Source organism: Drosophila gunungcola, unplaced genomic scaffold, assembly GCF_025200985.1.
Source record: "Drosophila gunungcola strain Sukarami unplaced genomic scaffold, Dgunungcola_SK_2 000057F, whole genome shotgun sequence".
Lineage (NCBI taxonomy): Eukaryota > Metazoa > Arthropoda > Insecta > Diptera > Drosophilidae > Drosophila > Drosophila gunungcola.
The window spans coordinates 4,936-26,976 of NW_026453220.1; the positions used below are offsets into that span (position 1 = coordinate 4,936).

Consider the following 22,041-nt stretch of genomic DNA (forward strand, 5'->3'; position numbering starts at 1 on the left):
ATAAACACACATTTCTTGATGCCTTTGAATGTATTTCAATTTGCTTTTTTTTTTCGATAAAAAGTTTCGATTAGTTCGACCCTCTCGCGTGTCGAGTGTGTGTATGTGAGGAGGATATATGTTTTATACATATATATATATATAATGTACAATTCTTACTAGGTTCCACATATATATTTGTATTTGCAATTGGCACATCATTTCTAAGAGTCAATTAAATCAAAATACTTGCTCGTTTGATCGCTTATTCGTTTACGCGTGTGTTTTTGTCTAGATGTATTGCACAAGATGCAGCTCGAAAATAAGCTGAAATAAATAAAGAAACCAAAAATCCAACGAAAATGAAAAACAAACAGAACTAGTTAACTAAACCATTTACTAAACATTTATTGAAATCAAGTAGTTGCGGCGCTCACAAGGCAAAGACAAATGAAACCAACTCAAAAGTCAAACTCGCCTAGAACTAATTGCATTATTTGAATTGGATGATAGTGTGTGTGTGTGGGACAAAAAAAGTAATTGCTCGTGTTTAAATTATAAATCTACAGCTATGTTAGCGTTACTTGCTGCTTGCTGCGTCTCAAGGCGCTTCTGCTGTTGCGCAACTTAACTAATCCAATCGGTAATTATACGTGTAGTGATAATGATAATTGTAAAATGAATAGAAAACATAGTCTTACTAACTAATTCAATAGTATAGGTTTAGGTGAACAAAATTCAATTCGTCGCTCGTCTTTCCTTTCCCGGCGCGTTTCGAAACACATTCATGGTGATAAAGTAAGTATACAAAAAAAAAAATATAGGTGAAAAACGATTTTCTAATAAGGCAAATTAGGTTAAAGCGCCACATCGCAGTCGCATCATTTCCGTTTTGCATTTACATTTGCATTTGCGTTTGCATTCGCAGGTGCAGTTGCGCTGCCCTTCTCTCGGTTAAATTTAAAGTTCAGGTTAAACATAACATAAAGCTGCCAAAGCCAGGTGTGTGTGTGTGATCGTGTGTGTTAGATTTGGTGTGTTTCTAAACGTAAATCTAAGTTCAGTTTTAGTTTTACCAAAATTTGCCACCGCTTTGGCTTACAATTCATTCAGCATAGTCTGTGTGTGTGTGTGTGTGTATGTGTACATTTTACATTTAATTCTACGTTAATCATTTTCATTATTACATTTTTTTTTTATTATTTAAATTTTGTTTTGCATCTTCTCCGATTTGCCGCTGATTTGGCTGTTCGTTTGCGATTGCGCCTGGATGTGCACACACAAAAAAATTTCACTAAATTAATTTACAAAACATTAAAGGATTTCGCCTCCAGAAGCTGATTCATTCCACTCCACATATGTGTGTGTGTGTGTGTGTGTGTATTCAAAGTATATCGGCTTGGACTGAAGTGTTTTGGGTGTGTTGTTGTTGTTGTGGGGTCTTAAAATTAATTTAACAGCTTATCGACCTTCCGGGCGCTCCCCCTCCCCAATCCCCTCTCTTTCTGACCTTCTATCTCTCTATCTTTCTATCCTCAACGCAAAGGAGGGTGGGTGGTTGGGTGGTTAACCAAAGGAGCATTAGAATTGGTGTTGTTATGCACTAACTCTAGATTAATATAAGCTTTAGTTGTGGTTCTAGTTTCTTTTGTTTGCCCATCTGCTTCTACTGGTCCTTCATATCTTCAACTTCATCTTCATCTTCAACTTCATCTTCATCTTCATCTTCATATCTTCATTTTCATCTCTCGTCCGCTTGTCGCTCTTTGTTGCTGCTGCGTAAACTAGTAAATGCTACAAAATAGGATAGGGTCAGCGGGGCTGGTGGTGGCCGCTGCCACTGTCGCTGCCGCTGCCGATGGTGGTTCTGCCCTTAGGCCGCCGTATCCACCTCCTCGACAATGTGGTTGGGCGACACTTCGCTGGGTGGTGACGATGTTGCTGCTGTTGCTGCTGCCGATGCTGCTGCTGCTGTTGCGGGTGCCGTCGATGTGTTGCTGTTGCCGTTGCCGTTACCGTTGCTGTTGGCATTGGTGTTGCTGCTAGTGTTATTAGCGGGCGCAGCTTTCGATGCCTGGACGGGCACAGCGGCTGGTTGCAGGGGCGTGGCCACCAGGGCGCTTACGGCACTGTACTGGCCGGTCGCGCCCATCGAAACAGCGGCTTTTCCGCCGACGGCGGCGGCGATGAGGCTGTCCGCCGAGGAGCCGCTGGCCGGCGTGGCATAGGGCCCGCTCTTCAGCTTGCGCGCCTCTCGCTTCTGCTTGTGCTGCTGCATCACCAGGCGCAGCTGGTCCATCTTCGATCGGGTCTTCATGTTGGCCAGCTCCACGGTGCACTTTTGGCAAGTGTGCTCGCGCTCGCGCTCTCGCTCTGCCTGTCCCTGTCCCTCATCGCGGCGATAGCGACAGCTGCATCCGTTGGACTGACCAATGTTGGCCAGCGAACTGGGTGCCTCAGCTTGGCAGCAGGATTTGGAGCTGCCAGACGATGCCTTGGACGCTCCGGCGGAGGAGGAGGCGGCGACGGCGGCAGCGGCGGAGGAGGAGGGATAGCTGGGGCAGTCACGGAAGGAGCAGCTGGCCAGTGCCGCCGCCGACTGTTGCTGCTGCTGCTGCTGCTGGGCGCGACTGTTGCACTTGGCGCAGTTGTGATGCTTCGATGAGTACTGCAAAATACGCGTTATAAGTATGAGGAGGATATAATAGATAACGTTGTCTTTTGGTCTTACCATTTTGCTGCGCGATCCATGATGCATCCCGCTGCTGGAGCCCGTCGTCGTTGTTGATGAGGAGGAGGATCCAGATCCAGATCCAGATCCGGCTGAAGCCGAACTGGAGCCCGAAGCCGAACCGCTGGTCGCCGGCGCCTCGAAACTGATGCGCGCACCACGTCCGTACTGCGGTGTGGCACTCAGCAGATCGTTGAGGATGTGAATCACGGTGGAGATGTCGCGCTTGGGTCGCCCAAAGCGATCCTGCAGCGCCGGATTCAGGGTGCCCGAGAAGGTGCCCGAATAGATGCCCTTGCCGTGGTTCTTCATCGACTCGATAACGGCCCCCGAACCGCCCTTGCGTGGCTCCCGATCCTCACCGCTGGCCGCTCCGCCGGCCGAGTGGCCAGCGGTGCCGCTGGTGGAGCTGCTGCTGCTGCCGCCGCTGCTGCTGCTGCGGCTGCTGCTGCTCACGACGCCGGCGCCGGATAGATCGATCTTGTTGGTGAACACCTCCTTGGAGAGTTTGCGCAATGTCTGGGTGAGATTGCGGGATGCCTCGGCCAGGGTTCTGGTGTCCGACACACCCATCAGCGAGTCCTCTTCAGCGATGGTGGTGTTGATGGTGCTGCTGTTGCCGCTGCTAGTTGTGTTTGTGGCTGGTAGTGCCACCGTTGCCGCTGTTGATCCTGCTGCCATGGCCTGCTCCAGTTTGCGGCGCATGGACGAAGTTGAAGAGGAGGATGAGGAGGACGAAGACGACGACGAGGACGTGGAAGACGTGGCTGTGGCAAAGGCGGCTGCGGCTGCGGCTGCATTCACCGACGACTGATCGTTGCAGGTGCAGACATGATGGTAAAAGTCGCCGCTGCAGCCGCTGCTGTGGTAATGATGCCCATGTCCGAGTCCATGGTAGTGGCGATACTTGGGCCTGGTGATGCGATTGTTGCCCGTCTTGTGCAGCAGCGAGTTGCCCGCAAAGGAGACGCCTGCGCCTGCTCCTGTGCCTGCGCCCGAGGCAGTTGAACGGGCAGCGAATCCGCTATTGCAGCTGGATGACTCCGGGCATTTGCCGGCTGCGCTGCTGCCGCTGCTGCTTCTGCTCGATCCCGATCGGGTCAGTGGGGCGGGGATGACCGGCGGCGACACCACACAGGGCGTGGCTGGCAGGCGTGTGCACAGACACGAGGTCAACTTGGCGGCTATGGGATCCTGCTGCTGGCAGCCGCCTGTGCTGCTGCAGGAGGCTCCACTGGATGAGGACGACGATGGACTGCTGGCGTTGCTGCAACTGCAACTCGAACTGGAATTGGAACTGGAACTGGAAGAGGAACTGGAAGTGGAACTGGAAGTGGAAGTAGAAGTAGAAGTGGAAGTGGAACTGCCGCCGGCCACCACAGCCGTTGTGGGGGGCAGGGGAATGTTCTTGATGGCCGTCATCTTAATGGGACTGGACACGAGATTCGACAGCGACTTGATGGGCGACTGCTCCAGCACAGGCTTGACCGGCGGACTCGTGGAGGAGCCACCAGCATTGGCCACAGGACGACCTGTGGCGGCCGCATCCTTAAGGGCGAAACTCTTGACGATATTCTGGATGCCACCCTTGATCAGCAGCTTGGTGATATCGGATCCGTTTAGCGTGGTCGAGCTCTGCGTCTGGCCAGAGCCTGATCCAGATCCAGCTCCAGATCCAGATGAACCCGACGAGCTGGGCAAATCGCCGTACATCTTGCGCAGCGAGGACATGCCACCACCGCTGCCCGCAGCCACCGCCGAAGCGTTGTGATGATGATGATGGTGGTGGTGATGATGATGGTGATGATGGCCATGCCCGTGCCCGTGCCCGTGACTGTGCCCGTGACTGTGCCCGTGACTGTGACTGTGACTATGCCCATGACCATGTCCGTGTCCGTGGCCATGGCCATGCCAGTTGGCAGCATGCAAGCTCGGATGCTGATGGCTGTGCACGTGGCCATGACCGATTCTTCCGCTTGATCGCTGGCCAGAGGAGCGGGATCTCGATGACGACGATGACGACGACGACGACGACGACGACGTCGAGGAAGACGACGACGAGGAAGACGACGACGACGATGACGACGAGGACGACGAGGATGATGATGATGAAGAGTTGGAGGCAGCTCCTCCCACGCCTCCCACGCCTCCCACCGCCAGCACCGCCGAAGAAGACGAGGATGCGGCAGTGGAGCAGCCAGTGCCAGCTGGCATCGACGTGGCCGAGGAAGTTGCGGTGGTGGCGGCGTTGGCGGTGGATCCACCATTACCACTGGCAGGGGCCACTGTGGACCCGCCGCCCGCCGGATTCACCGTGCTCAGCTGCAACTGGATGAGCATCATGTGGTCGCCGAGGCGCATGCTCAGATTGAGCGGAGTCTTGCCGCTAAGAAAGTCATTAACCTGCGAGTCGTTAAGCGATTCCAGCGCTTGCATAACCGTGTTCTCCGGACGCTGAGCCTGCAAACAAACAAACAAAAAAAAAAAGGGTAAATGGTGGGTTTAAGAATATGTATCTTAATGTAACGTAATTTCAATAAAATCATTTCGTTCGAAATGAATGAAAGAATTCGAATTTTTAGCAGCCTTATTGTTTGAAACCATAAAAACCAAATCCAAGTATTTTATACTCGGTTCAAATTGCTATTTTGTAGTATTTGAAATTATATATTTCTTTTCAATATTTAATTCAATTGTTTTTGGAATTGTTTCTAATACATATAATATTTAATTTAAATTTTAATCTTATTAGACTTAGGTATGATGAATATAAAACAAATGTAAAATATTATTATATTCAAATATATTTATATAAAATCGTGAAAATGAACATGCACATTTTTAATTATGTGAATGTGAAATGTGCAATTCTTTTTTTAAAAAGCTAGATATTTTTTTGGACTCTTTTATTCATTGTTTATAAACACCATGTGGTTATGTCTTGCAACTTATTTGCTTTAAACTCTTAACTTTGGGGTTTTAAAATGCAACGGGTTGCAAATAAAATGTTTGTGTTTTATAACTACGATTTAGTTTTTATGGCATAACTATTCCTATATTAGTAGTAAATTTAAAAGCAATATGATCAAATTAAAAATACAGCTAAAGTTAGGCCACCAACTGCCTCCAAATTTTTGCAATTAAATGAACTTTTTTTTGAATCTTAGATGGCCCATTAAATCCAGTTCGATTTAGAGACGTTCGATCCATGAAAGTTCCTCACAAATCTAAGCCTAGTTATGATTTCACAGTAGGCAGAGTATCAGGTGTTCCCGTCTTATCAGAGTTACATAAATAAATACCGCATTCCAAGCGGATGAATTGAGCTCGGCACTGCCTCCCCCTATCTACTTAGAACTACAACGAACTATTTACAAAAACCCCTTTTCAGAACGTTTTATTTCTGGCGTTGCGCTGTTCGCTCCACTACGTGATTCAATGCGACGACGCCTTTGTGCTCTGTTCAAATATTTGCAAAAAGCCAGGCGTTAAAGTCAACGCCTCAAAATTGCGTCACACAGAGAAAATAAAGGGATTACACAAAAAAGAGTTTTTCCAAGAATAAACTACTCTACTAAACCGATATAAAAACAAGTGAAACGAAAAGTAATTGTGAAAAAAAAGAGCAGCTAACAAAAGGCAATATATAAGCATTGACTGCGACTCAGTTTGAAGTTGGATTTTTTGTTTTTAGAGGTCTGGGTCTGGGTTAATTAATCATTTCCATTGCATATACACATACAATTGCGGTCAATAAATTAGAAGTAGCGATTGTCTCCAAAAGGGAATTTAGATGGGTGTTGGACCTATTAAATATTTTATGTAATTTAAACAGTTTAATGTACATATTTGGTGATAGTAGAGGTAATGCCTTCGACAAAAAAAAAAAAAAAAAAAAAATCATCATTTTGCCACTTAAAATTCTAACTTTTATCGATCATATTGTTTTCCTATCTATCATTCAATAAACTATAGGATTTTCTTCCTGCCTCCTATTTAAGCTCTCGTTTACTAAACATTTAAAATTATTGTCTCCAATTGTTTTGCAATTCCGTCACATAAGTTGCTATATTTTTGGCACAATCTGTTTGCAGTCAGCAAGTGAGTAACAGCATGCGAACAAGGGGCGGAAAACGGGGGTCATGTTTTAATTTTTATTGACTCTGCTCTGACACAGTGACCCAATAATATTCAAATGAAGTCGGCGACAAAAGCTCGCTTTAGTTTCAGTTTCAGTTTCAGTTTCAGCCTCATCCTCATCCTCAGCTCAACTCAACCGAACTGAACTGAAGTGTGGATGGATACCACACCAAGATGATGATGATGATGTTGATGATGTTGATGAGCTGCCTTACTTTCCCTTTGCCATTTGACGCAGCGTGGACCTTATGCAACCTTGCGGAGTTACCCTCCCAAAAAGAGATATAAAAAAAAAAAAGCTCCAGCCTAGCAACCAAAAACCTATAATATAAAAGAAATGGAGGCAACCAAAAAAAAAAAACATTTTAAGTCGAGCCTATTTGCTGACGTTGTTGTTACTCATGGCTGATGTTTGTGATGTTGCTGCTGTTAAGTTAAGTGTACCAAGGTCAACTGACGTCGCACGCAGCTTACGTCATCAGCGGAGCAAGCCAACAGTCACAGTCACAGCGAAATCGAAATTTTAAAATTTAACCCAAGAGCAACACCAAAAAAGCAGCAGCAGCAGCAGCAGCAGCAGCAGCAGCAGCAGCAACAACAACAGCAACCGCAACAAAGGCAGTCAATGCTGTAATTTATTAACTTTGTGCAAATTGACTCTCTTTTTTTTTTTTTTGTATTTATTTGTTTTTTCATTGGCTGTCAGGGAAAACGTTTTTTGGCCAACCGGTTTTGGGTGGTTTTAAACTCAAGTAACTAATACATCATAGGCAAGTCAAAGCCCTACATTCCGTTCACACACAAAATGCAGAAGCTTTAGTTGTTCGATCTTTGCTGCGGTAACTTCACATTATTCAAAACGTGTTTCCAAAAGTTGCACGCATAAAAGTAATATTTTAATAGAATTTAATAGAATTTTCTGCCTATCTATAAATTGCAAAATGTTTTTAATAGAAAAACTTGAAGTCTCTATAGTTGTTAATAGTTCTTTTGGCAATATTTGTTTTATCAACCAATAGATAAATTGCAATTTCGTATTTATTCGCCCAAAAAAATTGGTTTCATATGAGAAATAGTTTTTTGCTTGTTGAGCATCGACTTTTTAGTCAGTTTACCCAACTCGTGTCCAAATTAAATATATTTTACATTTCTAAAAATATTTTAACATTAGCAGTTTTTAAAATGCTTAAACTTGCCTATTGAAAAACGTTTTAAAGAGTTAAATGGCTTTTTACATTAAACAATAATTTTTGACTAGTTTTATTAACAAATTAACGTTAAAAAATGTTCAAAGTTTTTAAAGTTGCATAATTTTGGCCAACCCTCGTTCAAAAAAAACACATCTCTTGGAAGTTTATCTCAAAATCAATTGATAGAATATAATAAAAGCAAATGAAGTAATATACAATCTGAATATTCGGTTAATACAATATGTTTTAGGCATAATTTGAATAAATTAAAAAAAAAAATCAATTATTTTTTTGTTACAAAAGCCCATGTTACCATGTAACCCCTAACCTAAAACTGTACTCCCAAAACTCATAAGCTTTTTGCGGGGCGGGAGCAATGCGCACTTGAAAAAAACCAAGTACGTAATATACAAAGAAATAATATTTGTACATTTTGGGGACAAAGCAATTTTTTGCGTTAGTTTTGCGACGCCTATCTTTCCGTGCGTGAGTGTGTGTGTGTGCGTGTGTTTGTTTGTTTGTTTGCTGACCATGAAATTAATTTAATTGCGTAGCGTTTTCAATGGAAATTTCGCATGCGGTGGACCGCTCCCCACCGATTACCGCCCTTGCCAGAAAGGCACTTCACAATGTGTAACAAATTAAATTGGCCAAACTGCGCGATGCCGACTGGCGCTCTTTTTGATAAGACCACTTGTAGGTACATTAGTTGGCGTTATTTTTTTTTTTTATTTTTTTTTTTTTTTGTTGGACTTTTTTTTTTATAGTGCCAGGCGGGACAAAGACAAAGACCGGCGCCAGCGATGACGCCCTGTTTGCCTCCATTATCTGGACGAGCTACGACGACTGCAGCAGAAGTACAAAATAATACAATAATACAATAAATAAAAAAAAAAAAAAACAAAAAAAAAAAAAACAAATAACTGGCGGGCGGCAACAGTTTTACCGGCACTGGACTTGACCACGTAACCCGTTTTATGACTTGCCAATTGGTTCGGCTTAAAAATTGAGCTATCGAAAGGCAAACACACAGATACAATAGTTTCCATTTGACGCATTTTTTGTTTTTACTTAACAAAGAGTGTGATGTTCGCTGGGGTTTCAATGAGTGGACTCATAGCTCATAGCTCTGGTTCCTCTTTGTCGTTCGAAAAGGGGTTCCCCCCTTATCTCTTTAATGATGGGAAACTTTCATAGAAAAAAGTAAACACACTTTGGTATCAGATAAAAACAATACAAAATAATAATTATAATACTTTGGCAACACTACTAAAATTCCGCCAAAAATAGTATACAAACTTCAGCTATTGCAAAATTATTCTTGAAAACACTTAAATTTCGATTTTAATGCGTATATGTTTAAAAACTTTAAAGCTTTGATGATTTTCAGCTCAATCATACGATGGTTTTGCGATTTGAATTAAATCGAAATCGTAAGTCTGAACTATCAAATTATTACTCTCTTGGTGATGCTGATCAAGAATGTATGTACTTTATAGGGTCGGAGATATCTCCTTTACTGTCTTGCTAACTTCTGACTGAAATTATAATACCCTCTGCATGGGTATAAAAAGACAAATTTGTATTAACTTAAAAAAATAGGTAATTTCAAATATTACTTCTTATTTATATAGTTTAAATATTTATTTTAGAAATAATACATATCGTTAATAACACTTTCACTAATTGTTTAAACATTTAATTTATACTCTTTTTAAAACTAAAAGTTTTGTATTACAAGTTTAAGTTTATATCAACTAAAATTTTTTTTTAAACGTAAATCATATCGAAGTTGGACTGTAAACAGCTTGAGGCGCCAGTGTAAATATTTCTCTACTTTGATTAGAGCAAATGCAATAAAGAAATTCCAAAACAACAACAACAATAATAATAACAATAACAACAAGCAGCAGGTGATTTACTTTGCCAATTATTACTCATGCCCAACGGCAATTAAAGCGAAACTAATAATAGCGATTTGTAAATGGCAAAAAGCGGCTCTGGAATTGCCAATCGATTCCACAGAAATGATAAATATAAATGAATATGCACACATAAATTAAAAGTGTCTGTGAAAAAGGGGAAAAGGTAAATCACTTTCTTTAAAATCAGCGGAATTGTATCAATAGATTGCGAGTAAAGAAGAGAATTTGAATCGTAGACAAAGTGACAAAGTTTGGGATCTCAATGTACACTATATCAGTATAAACAGTCATTGATCATTTACTTTTACGAGATATAAATATGTATATCTGAACGGAAGTGCCATACTTTACAGTACTGGATTCACGGAAATGAAGTAAGTAAAGTTAAGTTGTTGCATTTCCGTTCAGTCCGTTAAGCCATGAACTTGTTGACACATCGCGATGTTCAAGTTGATAATAATAACTGCGATGACGAAAGTCGAGAGTGTAATCTTATTGGAGTGTAATCTTATGATGAAGATGTTTGGAACGAAGCACACGATAAAGATGTTTGTCACCCACATTGATATTGAAGCACAGGTTTGCTGAAGTTAATTCCGATGCGATGACAACGCTTATTAATGAAGATTTCAATTGATATAATGACCAAGAAGGTTTGACATTTAAAGTATTCTATGCTCGCTCAACCAATTTATAACAAAATGCACTGTGATTAAATGGAAAAACTACAAAATTGAAGAACTGTATAAGTTATAAAGAACTCTGATAGATAGCAGATATCGACAATGTGGCATCCAACTTGAATTCCCGATAGCATTTCGCATTCCGTAGTCAAGTGAGCTTCGAGCGATAAGTTCTCCGAATTCATTGAAGAAAAACAGATAGACAGATAGGCAGATCGATAGAGAAGCTCCCCAGACAAAGACGAATAGAACTGGTTGGTTAATAACCTGTACCCATGGCTTCTTTGGCATCGGCTTCTTTGGCATCTGTTGCTCATTCTTGAGCATTTCCCTTGCCGTTTTTGTTTCCATTCCGCACTGTTGTTTTGTTTCTTTACTTGCTGTTCTTATTATTTGCTTTTTTTGGCCAAACATACAAAGGACGCATAAATTCGATTGGTCACACCCAGCCAGTTCATATTGTTGCCATCATTTTGGCTGTGGTGGGCGATGCGCTATATCTGATATATAACCATATCATTTTTTGGCTTTTTATGAGCTTGCCAGCGAGCGAACGCGTTGCGTGGTCCCATCTTTGTTGCTTTGTCTGCGTCTCCTACTTGTCGTCCCCATCATCATCTGACCATCACCATCACCATCGGCATCACCATCACCAACATCACCATCACCATCACCATCATCATCATCATCCTCGATCCTCCACAACCCGCCGTGTTATCATCATCGCCCGCCCTTTGTCTGTTTACTCGCTTTTGTCTTTCGCTTCGTTGTTGTTATGCGACGACGACGACGACGACGACTTGCAATTAAAATCATTTTCATAAATCTATGCAGCCTTCACTGACCAACAGAAACAGAAAAATATTGCCAAAGAAGTCCGGGGCCCCGAAAATAAAGCAAAAGCAATTAATTTGACAGGAAAATGCCAGCGCATCATTTAAGCGACATAAATAATAAAACGAATCGAATCCAAACGAAACGAAACGAAACGAAACCACTCGAGATGAGTCGTTTTGGTGGGTGGTTTTCTGGGGGGCGGTGCGTTGAGTCCCCTCTGATTTCTCCTTCTCTGTCGCAGTCGGTCAGGGTGTACGGTGTATGGTGTATGGTGTATGGTGTATGGTACATAGTGTATGGTGCGTTTGACAACGCCCACCCACTTGATTGCCAGTGCTGCAAGGAACAAAAATTACACGTTCCGCAATATGATGTAGTATTAAAAAAAAAAAAAATAGTAAATAATAGTTATAAATAGTAAAAGTAAATAAATAACAATAATTTTGTAGTACTGTCAATATAATAACTATTTTATCATGTAATTTAATATAACTTAATGCTAATTAATAATAAGTTAAACTAAATATGTAACTTAAAATTGTATGCCATCCAATTCAACGTTCTTTATATTAATATTTAAACATAGTAAAAGTATAGTGTTTCACACATCATTTTTCGAATATCAAACATGTTAAAATGTTATTGCTTTTAAAATAAAACAAGAAGGAAAGCAAACTTCGGCAAGCCGAAGTTCATATACCCTTGCAGCTATTGCATTAATTAAATACTTTTGAAAACATTTAAATTATGATTTACTTGAGTATGTGCTAAAAAAAAACATTGAAACTATGATTATTTGCAGCTCAATTATTAGATAGTTATTTTATATATTTTTATTATTTCTATGGGAGCTATATGCTATAGACGTCCGATTTTGATAAAATTTATACCATAATTCTGAAATAATTAAACATTGCTATATGTCGAAGAACTAAACAAAAAATTAAAAAACAGAAAAGTTATAATTTTTTTCATTTATTTTTCCGATTGTTCCTATGGGAGCTATATGCTATAGTCGTCCGATTTTGATGAAATTGAAACCGTAATTCTGAAATATTAAACCATTACTATATCTCGAAGAACTAAACAAAAAATTAAAAAACAGCAAAGTTATAATTTTTTTTCATTTATTTTTTCCGATTGTTCCTATGGGAGCTATATGCTATAGTCGTCCGATTTTGATGAAATTTAAACCGTAAATCGGAAATATTTTACCATTACTATATGTCGAAGAACTAAACAAAAAATTAAAAAACAGCAAAGTTATAATTTTTTTTCATTTATTTTTCCGATTGTTCCTATGGGAGCTATATGCTATAGTCGTCCGATCCGGCTCGTTCCGACTTATATACTACCTGCAATAGAAAGACAACTTTTGGGAAAGTTTCATGCAGATAGCTTTAAAACTGAGAGACTAGTTTGCATATAAACGGACGGACAGACGGACAGACGGACAGACGGACATGGCTAGATCGACTCTCCTAGTGATGCTGATCAAGAATATATATACTTTATAGGGTCGGAAACGTCTCCTTCACTGCGTTGCAAACTTCTGACTGAAATTATAATACCCTCTGCAAGGGTATAAAAAGATTAGCAAAAAAAAAATTCAAATAATAATAATTTAAATATAATAATATATTTCTTTAATAATTTAAGGAATTGAAAAAAGTTAAATTGATATTCAATATTATTCACAGATATAACAAAAGTCTTATGAAAATACTTCCGAAACTAGTCGAAAAAAATTAATCAATTTATTTTTATTGATATTATCGTATTAACAATAGTTTTATTTTATTAAATATGTATATTTAAACTATATACATACATTATGTTAATGTTTGAAACACTCTTTGTAATACCAATATGTTAAGAATAAGAATTTATACCTTTAAAATAAATTATAACCATGCATAAAACGACAGTTAATTATTTTTTTTTCAGTGCAGTTTCTGCAGATGACTTGAGTTCGCTGTTGATATGTCCTCTGGCAACGAAATCGAAAATAATGACAAAAACCACAAAAGGTGGCCCCAGGGAGTAGAAAGCATAAAAAGAATAAAGAAACCACAGAAGTCTGCGGGGATTATGATTGAGATGTCGAAAAAACAGCTTGCAAGGTGCTTTACCATTCCTTTGGAATATCTTAAGAAATATTGACAATTAACTTATGTTATTAAATGGTCCCTTTAAAGTCCACTTTTTTCCAGAACCCTATCAAATAATATTACAATGGCATGTTTTTAATTCAAATTTAATTTTAAATGTTATTTTTAATGTTTTCAATTCATTTTTAATTGATTCGTTTAATACATTTGATACGTTTGTATTGTTACTCAGCGTATTTCTTATAAAATCCCCCCTTTATATAAATATTTGTAATTTCAAATAATCAAAACATTTGCAAACATCTGAATAGCAGACGGGGAAAACTATGAAAATCGAAAGTGTCGTCAAGCCCACTCATTTGTTGACTATATAATGCACCACATGCCACATATATAATATGTATGTTATGATTGTTGTTGCCAAGTATATATTCCCTCTTTCTTTCCTTGGCTAAAACCTCAACACACCCGTTGCTATAATAAACTTTACAAAATATTATTACTGCTAATAGCAGCTGAAATAATTCTCTTCTTTTTGCCGACAACTTTTGGCTGTGTGCGATGAAATGTGTCAAGATAAAATTGGAGCAATATGCAAATGTCGTGGCAGACAACTGGGTATATATTAGGCAGTATAATTCGTTGTATTCCCCTCGTTGATCCAAATTAATTGGCTTTGCTTAGGCGGGACTAAAAAGGCGACCCAAGTGACCCACAATAAGCAAGATAGATGGGGGGATTGGGATCGGGATTGGGATCGGGAGTGGGATCGGTCACCTTGCTGCTCACTGACTCAGCAAAGCCATTCGCCATTCAGTCAGTGGTGTCAATAAATCCAGAGATGTCTTCATCAAATCAACCTGTCACTTGTTAACACACATTTCAGAAGTGGATTCGGTGGGCAGAAGTCAGGAGGTCCAACACCTGTCCAGGTTGACAAGCAGTCGCCACCGAATTGCAGTGTTTCGGTTCGGTTCGGTTTTATTTTTGCTACTCTGTGTTGCTAATTAGGCGGAGGCAATGGCATGAGGTGGCAGAAAAAAAAAAATAAGTACTGAAGCATCGTGACTCAGAGTACAGAAAGATATGGACGCCGGGTGGCAAACTCAGGGGAAGACAATGCTCCAGGCACACCTTTTGCTCTGGCCGGGCGCACATAATAAATACAACAATTCTTTACAGACAAAAAATTAATCCAAACTGACGAATAATCACCAAGAAGAAGTGATATTCTTGATTAAAAACTTACATTTTTGCAATTGGTTTTTCAAATAATATCTTCTTTGTTAAATATATATATTAAATATTAAATACTCGTGGGTTTATACTATTTTATTATAAAGTCATCTATTTTTATTTTAAAGCGATGTATTCCCTATTTAATAAACAAACGAGATTAATTTGTACTCGTGAATGTAGAAACTAACCCTTGCCTAAAAATATTTTTTATTGCAGAATTTAGAGTTTGTTTTATCCCACAGTGTTTGAACCTCACACCTTTTTTGTGGACATTTGACAATTGGCAGAACGATCCCCTCAAAATGCCTTTTCTCCAGCCCTCTCTCCGTGTTATTTATTTCGTAAATTTGCACGACAAACAACAATAGCAATTTGGAAAAATAAAAAAAAAAAATTAAATAACATTAACACAAAGCAACAGAACAAAAGTTAAAAATGCAAAAGAGACGCAAATTGTTAATTGGCTATTTAAACATTTCGTTTTTTCGTACATTGCAATTTCATTTCGTTTTGTAAATAAATTTTAATCAGCATTTTTTTATTGTCTTTTTTTTACCGAGAGACAATGAACACAAGCCGAAGTAGAAGATAACTCGAATTTTAATTTCAACTTTCTTGGAAGATTTTCAAGTTGATTTATATTATAATGTTTCTAAGTTGTGGCAAGTTTAACGATTTTGTATTCTCAGTAATTGAGCTCATAACATAGTTTATTAATAAAATAAATTCATAAATTGTCCAATTTAAATACTTTTCATTAATACAGTATATTTTTCAACAAACAAAATTCTATTTAATACAGACTTACTAACTATTATTAATATGAATTTTTTTTATAACCAAAGTAATGAATCTATTCATTTAAGTAGTAAGTATTTGCAAATACGTACACATGCTTATATGGACGAATATTAGTATATGTAAATTTAGCTGTTGTGTTTTGCGCTCGTCTTTTTGGAATTTTTATGGATTTCTCGAGCACGCCAAAATATTTCTTTGTTCACATCACAAAAAAAAAATTGCATGAACCTTTTGTATACATACATACATACGTGTGTGTTTTGAATGCAATACGAAATGCAATAAATATGGCTAACAAATGTCCGTCAAAGTAACCAAATTACGTGCACACATATACGGAGCACATAAAAAAAGCGGATTTAAAAGCATTTCAAACGAACTCAGTCAGAGATAAAAAAAAAAAAAGCTGTACGATGTTGCATGGAGTTTTTTATTTCAGAGGAGGGAGAGAACTCAAAATAACTCACTAACTTTTGGTACAACTAAAAAAACAGTTTCCCTAACTTGTTCTACTATGTATTACACAAAAATTGAAAAGATTTTCTATATTCCCTTGAATCAGTAACATTTTTGGTAACGTGTACTCACTGAATTAAATGTGTTTGTATGCCTTATTTAACCTATATTTTACCAGCATCATGTAATATGTCAACCCCTTGTAACTTCAATTTCTTTGAATCTTTTTGTTTTCTCGCACCAAAGTGACAAAATTAAAGTCGAGACTTTAACAAGTTTACGCTTTTTCTCTTCGTCGTCATCTTCTTTTCTTGCCGTTCATATGCGCAACTCGAAACAATTTCATGTGAAAAGCCATTGAGACAAAGAAAAGAAGAAGAGGAAAAATAGCAATTCGACAAAAAATGGCATTAATGTATGTTATTAAATAAGAAGAAATACTAGACTTAAAGTCAGACATGAGATTGAAATGGAGCAGAAAAGACGTTTATTGATAAACGTTATGTGGCACTGTTGCCAGATTCAAGTGGGACATTGCTGCAGATTGCCTCACCTGGCGAATCGGGGTCACCACAAAGCGAGAAAAGCGGAAAATCATTAGAGCACTAGCTTGAATAAGGAAGTTGGACTAACTAAATCAAATGAAATGATATGGAATCAATAGAATAGATCGAAATTAACAAGTAGAGGTAGGTTTTTTCATAACAAAAAAAATATCTTTATATTTATTAAGTTGAAAAAAAAATATCTGAAAATATCTAAAGAAAATGCGGCTACTATTTAGCTACATAATAGTATTAACTATCAAAAGTTTAATTCGCAAAAACACCGTTTTAAAACTAAAATGCCTTATACACATTTCTATAGCTAATTCAATTAAAAAGGTTTTACTTTCAACACTGCTTTTAATCTAATTTGGCACCTGAAACGTTAAATTTAAAACGAAACGATCAACTGATTAAGCACTTAAATACTTATATAATTTATATTCCTAAATTTCCATTGGATTTTTTAAACAGTATCAAAGACAAAAGCGACCATTAAACTTATTGCTGTATTTTGCTGAATGAGCCCATTGACAATGTTGCAAATAGTAGTCGGACAAGCCACTTGTTGCTGCGGCACCGTGTTGCAATGTCTCCAGCGGTGTCACGCGCGAGATTTGCAAACAAAGAGATTGGTAATACTGAGAGCCAAGCTAAGATTGGTGTTACCGCCTCATAATTCATCAAACGGTAAACATTGAATCAAACGGAAAAGCGCAACAAGAGCATGACACAATAAAAATAACAAATGGAGTAGAGAGTGTAATTTCATTACAGCTGAAGAGAAAACATATTAAATAAACACCTAGATGAGTTTGAATAATTCTCCATAAATATTCCCTTAATGGTATTAGCATATAACAAATAACATAATTTAAATTGTTATAAAGAAGTGTCCCTCCTAAATTCTCAAATTTCTAAATTTCCAATTTACTTAAATATCCATATTAAATGTAAAAATACATACATTGCACCTATTTTTCTGTCCATTAGTGTAGATAGAGGCAGGGCAAACCCATTCCCTTTTGTTAATATAATTAGCTTGTGCACGTCGAACTGCCAATTTGTTGCCAGGCAGCCGCGCATACAAATGCAAACTTGACCTTTACATTGCACTGGCGTATAAATTAAAATTGGCCAAAACTTTCTCATTAAAAACACGCACTATGTACATTGCCCGAAAAAAATATAAAAAACCTTCAAAAGGGGCAGACAATGACCAAAAGAGTACTGAGCGAGTGAGAGCTAAAAACCTCTGGACATTTTGAAAACGAAACTTAATGATATTGTCATGCCGATCGTCAAGCGATCGTCAAACTCCGACTCCACTCCGCCAGCAATTCGTTAAAAATACTGTGACATATAAATTGAAGGCAAAATTAAGCAAAACGTGCTTGTTGAAAAGGTATATAATACATATATACACACAGAAATACAAAATTCTATCCTTTTTAACGTTTGTCAAAAAGTGTTTTCTAATCTGACTTAAAACACAAAAAAAAAAAACACACACACACACACACACGATTCTGACCCTCTAAGTTAACACCCCTGTGAAAGGCAATCGAAGTAGGCTAAACCAGTTAGTCGGAGCAGCCGAAAAATGTGTGTAATAAAATAAATATGTAAATAAATTAAAATTCATTAATGTCAAACAACTTTGGCAACGACAAATGACGGCCTGTCGCGACAAGAAAACGATGAACAATAATCAGAACCAGCAGAATCCGAATGAGAAATGGAATTAGCCGAGTGAATTAGTCACAATCGCCGCAGACTGGGGGCGAAATGCCTAAAATTGCTCAGGTAAATAATACATAATCGTCCTATATTCACTATTAATTCTGAATTAAAAAAAAAGGTTTGGGTTACAGCCTGACATTTGGTTGAAATTTAGATTGCCACGATTCTGATTTGATTTTGAACTTAGCCTTTTGTAGCCCAAGAAAGTTAACAAATAAATATTTTTAAAATATTTCGTTGTAATTGAACCTGTTTTTATACATTCGAGAGCAAAATTATTTGTAAAATTAATACCCATACACATCAGGAACATAAACCTATTAAATTTAATTGCATTTATCTAAAATAAATACTATTTAACTCTTTAAGTGGTAAGCTGATATCAAATAGATTTTCTTGAAGAAAACTATATTTCTGTCCAACATTTGTATTTGTCTGTTGTTCACTTATTTTATTTTTGCTTTATTGGATATAGTTTACTTACCAATAAACCAGTTTCCACGTTTGGTATTAAAATGATCTTGGACCCGTCCATTAAGTTGTGATCTCTGAGCATGCCATCTTGTAGTTCCCTGCAAGAAAGCGATAATAATATCCGTTAGTTAGAACACTGATTGAATTTCTTGATCAATACAAAATGATTAAGGAGGAGGGTATAAAGCAATGAAAAATAAATTAGTTAATTAGCTAAACAGATTAAAATTATAAAAACAGTTCCAAAAGTTAAAGAAGCAAAAGAGAAGTCTGAAATGAAGTAGAAGAAGAAAAAACAGTGACTACGAATTTCGAGTTTCGATTCAACAAGCAACAAAAGGCGTGTGCCGAGCATTTTTTTGTTTTGATTATGGTTGTTGTTTTAAGCTTCACTCGATTCTCCACTTAACAGTACAGTCACAGAGACAAACAAACACTCAATTGGGATTATATCGGCATTTTAATGGATAATATAATTAATTTGGCATTTGAATTGTTTGCTTTGTGGCAAGCTCTCTCCTTCTTTCCACCAAGCAAAAGCGTTTCGTCAGCGTTTTTACCGATCCCAACAAATAAATAAAATAAAAGTCCAATTTCCAAAAGAGCGGTTGGGGATTTTTTTTAAGGCGTTGATTTGCTGCTGTCAGCACTCGTGCATGCGTAATTTAACTTTTTGCGACATTCGAGACACTTTTTTCAAGGAATCAGAGACACACAAGTTTCAAGAGCAACAATAAATAAATAAGCACAAGCAATTCGATGCGTTCTTTGCTAAGTCAACAAAAACCGGATTTTAAACATTCACAGTTTACATTTGGAGTAACTGACTGATGTTGAAATTTAAATACTTCTAAGCATTATTATTCGGTTGGGATGAAAGTAAAATATTCTTGAAGGCGTCGTGTGAAGTTTCATATTAAGCAACATTGGATAAACCTGATTAAATGATAAACTTTTTATTTTAATTTTGTTTTGAGGAACATATTTGTCAGAATAAACCAAATGGTAGAGAAATAAAAGAAAGCATGACCAGTTGAGTAGCCTGACCAAAAAATAAGAATATACACCATACCCTACACTGTTATATTAATAAGAATTTAAAGGCATACAGGTAAAAATTAAAAGTTCAAGCACTTTACTGGTTTGTCTCATTAGGGCCAGTTCATTTCCACTCCATTTTTTTGTTGTTTTCTGTTCGTTTTATTTTATTTTCTGTAATTTTTGTTTTACTTTTTTTCTGTAATTTTTGTTTTACTTTTTCTCTGTAATTGCTTTTTTTTCTTTTGCTGTCGGTGAATTGAAACACAGTCAAAAGTTAAACGCTTTTGACACTTTTCAGTTACTGAATTTCAATAGTATTCTTCTTTTTTATTCTTATTTTATTATAATATATATATATATATATATATATTTTTTTTGTTTTTGGGCATTGCATTTTGCAGGTGTTAAGTGAGACAAAAACAGCAGTAGCAGCAGCCATAATAAAACGGCAACAGACTGCCGAATAAACAAACGAAAGCATACAGCTGCCGCTTATTTGTTTAATTCCGTTTACTTGGATAATGCAAATATGAGACACCGAAATCGAGAGGGTCTCGCTTGAGAATTAACTGCCGCAAGAATTGTGTTTCCATTATTTGCAATCGTATGCGCAACGCACGCTGAATTGCAAAAGGCGTAAAGGGTTTTTGCGGAAAAAAATACACAAGTATATTACAAACAGTTGCGTCTGCATTTTAATAATTACGCAATCCACCCCTTTTTGCGTTAATTTTCATATGTGTAAGTTGATTTTTAGAACCAATTAAAAGCAGATCAAAAAATATGCACAATTTTTTTTGGGGCCTTATAATGCAAAACATAAGTGTGTGATACAAATTGTAACCATACCAATTATACTTTTTTTTTAGTTAATCAATTTGGTAATTTATATAACAACATATATTCTTAATTTTTAACGAAAATATAATCGAAAACAAACAACATTCAGATTTTTATTATAGAGTTCAATGTATATAAAATGTCTTTGTTTAGTTATACATATTTTTAGGGTAAAGTGCGACAACCGTGCATTTCTGGCTGGATTTTAACTCTTCCCTTCACCGCAAAAGTACAGTTGCCACAACAGCTTTTCGGCCCTGACGCAAGTCTGTCATATACCAAACTATATAGACCACTATGTATAATTACACGTGTGAGTGTGAATTTGTGAATGTGTGTACATTGTACATATTGAGGTATAATCAATGTCGGGCCTAAATATAGACGGCGATGCATTTGTTTTGGCTAGCAACGCAGAGCGTTAAAGCCACAACAGAAACGAATAAAACGCTGATCCTAAACATAAATCGAGCAACGGGCAGTGGGCAGCAGGAGGTTTATGGGTTCATTTTTTGTTAACGAAAACCGGGAAAATACCTTGCCGACAGATGGGCCATACAAAGGCAAAAGATAAAGAAAGGTCAGCAGTTGGGGGATGCATCTTATTTGATTAGACGCAGCATCCCCTTGAGTTTTGTACGCGCTGCTGCATACAATTACTTAACTTATGCTTCATCAGAGAAATGTGGCAGTTCGTTAGAATACACAAAAGAAATTTCAAGTGAAAAGGAAAAACTTAAGTGATTGTTAAGCTTCAGTTGCACTCAAAATAATATATGTTAAGGTGTTAGTGGTAAGAGTAAAGTTTTGTCAATTTTATAACCAAGTTAAATTTATTTGAATTTAAAATCTGTATCTATATAAAAAACAATTAAATCAAAATATTTATAGAAACTAAATAATTTATGACTTTGGAGTAAAACTTATTACAGCGGCACAAATCATACAAAACATATACTTTTTAAAGCTAAGTTAAGACGAAAAAAATTAAAAATTATCTAAGATGCATTTGCATAGATAAATAAAATATATTGTTAAATGTGCAATCAGTCTTAGCTAGGCATTATAATTAATTTAGTTTTTTTTTCTTAATAAATTACAATTAGTAAGGGCTATAAGATGAATAGCTATTTAATTAAGTCACAAGAAGCCAAATGACCCTAGATTTATGTTTTGAATTCAGTTTGACCATCTTTTGGTTAGGATTTCTTTTAATTTTTGGATGGAAATAATGTAAATGGTATACAAATGTCTATTTATGAAATAAGCAAACCTGAAGAGTACATTTTCAATACTTTGATATTGA

At 37.6% G+C, this 22,041-nt stretch overlaps 1 protein-coding gene across 2 annotated transcripts in view; it reads right to left on the minus strand.

Annotated features, from left to right (window-relative positions):
- Window positions 1–362: 362 nt before the first annotated feature.
- LOC128264075 (midnolin homolog) overlaps window positions 363–22,041 on the minus strand; it is a 165,031-nt gene continuing 143,352 nt past the window's right edge. For both annotated transcript variants that reach the window (XM_052999384.1, XM_052999383.1), the window contains 3 exons: window positions 18,865–18,952; window positions 2,711–5,170; window positions 363–2,647 (listed from right to left, as the gene is read on the minus strand). In XM_052999384.1, the coding sequence (XP_052855344.1) occupies window positions 1,853–2,647; window positions 2,711–5,170; window positions 18,865–18,952 (3,343 nt within the window). In that variant the 3' untranslated portion in view covers window positions 363–1,852. The remainder of the gene's footprint in view (window positions 2,648–2,710; window positions 5,171–18,864; window positions 18,953–22,041) is intronic.